Raw genomic sequence first — 4,096 nt, 5'->3', positions numbered from 1 at the left:
CAGCATAGCACTTGTCATTATGTGCCAGCAAATTTAACAAATTTTGGGCATTAAGATATTCCGTGATATCCATACACTCACCAGCGAGAGCTTCTACGTCGACCCACATGCCTGCATAAACTGGAAGACTCATACAGACCTCCATGTTACTGGCTATGCCTGCTTCGGGATGCGATTCGAGTGTTGAGTAGTTTGAACAACAGAGGAAGCGAAGGCGAAAAATCCGATTTATTTGGACCTTGGCGCCCCTCTGAAATTTCGAAATGCTCGAAATTTCAGAAGGGGGGGGAAGTTTAAACCGAAGCCGTTTAGTGTGTTCACACAACAAGGGAAGCAATATTTGATGGGCTTAACAGGAGAAAGGATGAGAAGGTAAAGAAAGACAAGCTTTTTGTGGGATAATTGATCAGGCGGGGACGGGCGTGCAGGGAGGCATTACCCGATTTAGTCAAACGAAAGTCGACCCGATTCCGTATTGGAGCGTGTATTCCGGAGCGGGTTATGCGGAAGCCAAACCCGCAAGGGGTTACATTACAATCTATTCATAATAACAAATGTAATTATGTATTTATATAATTTATGAATATTAATTACACATATATTATAAGGGATACTTTCAGAAACCTCCCCTCAATTAGCTTATGGAAAAATCAGAAAATAGATAATTTATGGACGATAGCCAAAAAGAGCTGGCGTTTTATGCAAGAACTTGTATCATTTCATTTAAGCCCATAAATAAATTTGTTGACGTAAATCGATTTTATTGTAAAGGGAAGCGATAAAAAGCTGTTCTTATATTGTACTGCAGTTTAATTTTTTTTAGGGTTATCCGATAAATAAATTTAGTGTTAGCAAAAAGGATTCTCTGTTGTTGCCTGGAGGAAAGGCATAAAGAGTTCAGAAACATTAACGTAAATCGATTTGCTTTTTATTGTAGGCCATAGGAAAAATTTTATTCACGCAAAAATGGGTACTCTGTTCTTATAATGGAGGAAAGCCATAAAGAGCTGGTCAATTACATATTAATCGATTGTATTGTACTTTTACCCGATAAAAAATATTAATTTATGGCAAAACGGGTACTCTGTTCTTATCTATTTCCAGGAAAGCCATAAACAGCTGGGCTTTCACGAGAAAGTCATACTTTGCAGAACATACAAGGGCCAACATAAGCTATTGTTACGGACTCAAACCAGTAATATTAAGAGAGTACGAAGTAGCGGTCAATTCAGTGAAAAAACATAATAAATAGGTACACGCTGGTGACAAATTTGTTCAGTAAAAGGAGTTATGAACATTGTATGTTATACACTAACGGTTGGGTAGGGCGGCACAAATTGCTGCAATTTCTTCATCGCAAGCGCAGCCTTCACATGTAATCTCCTCCACGTCATCGGCATCCATAGGCCATGAAGATGTTTTCCTCTCGTGTGTCATGGCACAACAAATGGGCGCTGGGTTTAGAAACACAGGATTCTTGACCCATATCATCCTCACCAGCGCTCGCAAATTTTCACGACAAAGTTTCCATGCCCCTTGCAGAAATCTGGATTTCTGCAACCCGCTGAGCAGTCCCATGCCTCTGCGCTTGAACTCGTCGGTACCAACAAAGAGGTAAATGATTCCCAACGCATATGCAGCGTCGGGGTGGCCTGAATCGGCAGCCTCTTCGAGGCATTCCAATGCAGCGTCCAAATGCTTGTCCGAAAAATAGTCAACCTAAGCAGTGCAAGGATACTCTTGCGTAAAACTGATTGAAATAGTAACGAAAAAGTCAAAAAGTCCAGGCGGACCAGTGCCAGCGGGACAAGAATTATGTAGTCATGACCAAAGCACCACAGTGATGAGTGGGGGTAAGGCTAATCTAGCTAAACTTAGACCCTTTACTTAAATTAACCACAAAATAAAGAACTATCCATCTTAACCATTTTTTACCAAGAATAAGACGCATTGTCTTGTATGTTCAAAGGCTGATGTTTTTCACTGACAAACAGGGGCACTGTTTACCCATCAAACTCAAATTGGTATTGCCACACTGATCTATTTAATCAGCTCGTGTATCTCAATTTCTCTACTGCCAGATTTGCCAAAATGTTCCTACAAATGTTCATAATGTGCAAAAAGATGGGCCACAAATGAGCATGTATGAGGTTGTTTTCTACATTCCGAGTTTGCAAGCTTTCTTTTGTAACTTTCTCTGCTACTCAGAATTCTTGAAGTTATCTTCAGAAGCAGTGCTAGCCAGACAAAATTTCACATAATAGCAATTTTTTGTGACCTAAAAAAGTTAAGTAAAATGTAAAGAATTGGCAATATAGAATATTGATGTCATTGATGCTGACATAATTCTGCCCCAATACTATGTTTTGGGGGTAAAGTTTGCAGACCAAACTCAGAATGAAGTTGAAATGAAACAGATGATGTGAGCTTAGTCTACATATTTTCAAGCAAACGGGACATCGGCGCCATGCTTACCACGGCTTTCCGATACATCGCTTCTGGATTTTGGCATTGTCTGCACTTCTTCAGGAACCTGGATACTTTGTCGTTTTTGTGCCAGGGGACGATTTCAAACTTCTCCAGTGACACCCGCTGGTATATGGTGTCTGCGGCGGACGCCTCGTTAAACAACTTGCAGCTGCAAAATAAGAGAAATGATCCATTAAACTCAAACGAAAACCACATGTCAAACAAGAATTTGCGTCTTCGTCTGTGTATTAACAGAGTATAACCAACCATAGTTTTGCGCTAAAAAGATCAGTCGAGGAAGATGACCCGACACGTGCAAGGACCTCCGATACCACCTCGGTGGGAAGGGAGAGGATGGAGGTAGTTGATTTCCCTTGTTGGTTGGCCATGTCCGGATAACACCTTTTACTGCCAACAGTTGAGTGAATCCGTCAAAACCCCAAGAATGGAGTAAACTTCAAACAACACGTACTTCCAAATAAAATGCAATAACGATTAATACGGTTATATGCAGATTACAAGTTTCTGGGACACCGACTAACAGTAGCGAAAAACGAACAGAAATGGGACAGTGGCGCCTTCTCCTGCAAACGACGCAACATTCTGTCGTCAAAAAACAGTCATCCGAAACAATTTATGAAACCCAACAACGTAAGTGTTGATACGGTATAATCATTGTAGCCGTAAAAATACACCGATAGCAAGGGAACATGAACAGTCACGAAGGACGCGTTCATCGTAAATTGACGGACATTCATCGCAGACCAAAGGAGCTTCGACAGTGATAAACATTCGGAGACATACTTCGTACCTGTAATGGGTCGTCTACCAGCTTCTACAAGTCGGTAGCACAGATTTGGCAGACAGGTCCGGCGGGGTAAATGGCAACCAAAAGGTCGCGTCCGATGCATATACGTAAATTTACACTGACTCCTCGTATGGTGCCACGGATGTCCCAACTGTAACCCATTCATTGACAAGACCCATAAAGAGCTGGTGTTTAGTCGCCAACTGCGGTAAAAGGCATAAAGAGCTGATGTTTATCCTCTGTCAGGGTTTTCTCTATTATAATATGCTTATGTATTATTTTTTTTTATAAACAAATTAAATTAAAACTATAATTCAATTGAAATATGAGAGAAAATGAGTAGGGGATTGTACCTGTAATGGATTGTAAATTGTATACATCCTTGTAATCATAAATCAAGAATTAATACTCTTGGGAATACAAAGGGACATCCACACTTGTAGTTGTTTCATAACAATTTTTTTTTATGTAACTTTCACATATTTGATTTATGTTACACAGAACACATTCTAGGTTTCCTTGGCCCGCTATTTAACCAAAATTTTCCGATACAGACCCGGTATGTTTCCCATACCCGGTATGTTCTTCGGTACAATGGCTTCGCTACAAAACCTGTCAATTTCGCACAAAGAGTTGGTATGTTATGCGCTATTTCTTTCTCTTTTTTGAAATAATGAACATACTAAATTTATGTTAAATACATAAATTTGACTTTCAGAAATTGGCGCCAAATAACTTCGTCTATTGCAGCCTAGGAGTAATAATTTTTTAATCACCTTCATTACATATTAAACTTGTGTTATTCTAGTTAAGTGTAAT

General features: G+C 39.8%; 1 protein-coding gene across 1 annotated transcript; it reads right to left on the bottom strand.

The window, feature by feature from the left end:
- Positions 1-1,311: 1,311 nt before the first annotated feature.
- On the bottom strand, positions 1,312-2,858 carry LOC113764993 (putative F-box protein At1g67623). Its single transcript, XM_027309042.1, has 3 exons — positions 2,737-2,858; positions 2,476-2,638; positions 1,312-1,719 (listed from the first exon to the last, which is right to left on the bottom strand). Exons 1-3 carry the CDS (start codon positions 2,856-2,858, stop codon positions 1,312-1,314), a joined length of 693 nt encoding a protein of 230 aa, XP_027164843.1.
- Between the last annotated feature and the right edge of the window lie 1,238 nt (positions 2,859-4,096).

Source organism: Coffea eugenioides, chromosome 3 (genome assembly GCF_003713205.1).
Source record: "Coffea eugenioides isolate CCC68of chromosome 3, Ceug_1.0, whole genome shotgun sequence".
NCBI lineage: Eukaryota > Viridiplantae > Streptophyta > Magnoliopsida > Gentianales > Rubiaceae > Coffea > Coffea eugenioides.
This window is presented reverse-complemented; position numbering and strand designations above follow the sequence as displayed.

What these genes read in the sequence shown, in the direction of transcription:
- LOC113764993 (XM_027309042.1), bottom strand. Translation starts at nt 2,858, where the DNA reads ATGGCCAACCAACAAGGGAAATCAACTACCTCCATCCTCTCCCTTCCC. An exon ending in CTTTTTAGCGCAAAACTATG is followed by an intron (nt 2,639 to 2,736) that starts GTTGGTTATACT and finishes CTTATTTTGCAG; the next exon opens with CTGCAAGTTGTTTAACGAGG. An exon ending in CGATGTATCGGAAAGCCGTG is followed by an intron (nt 1,720 to 2,475) that starts GTAAGCATGGCG and finishes TGCACTGCTTAG; the next exon opens with GTTGACTATTTTTCGGACAA.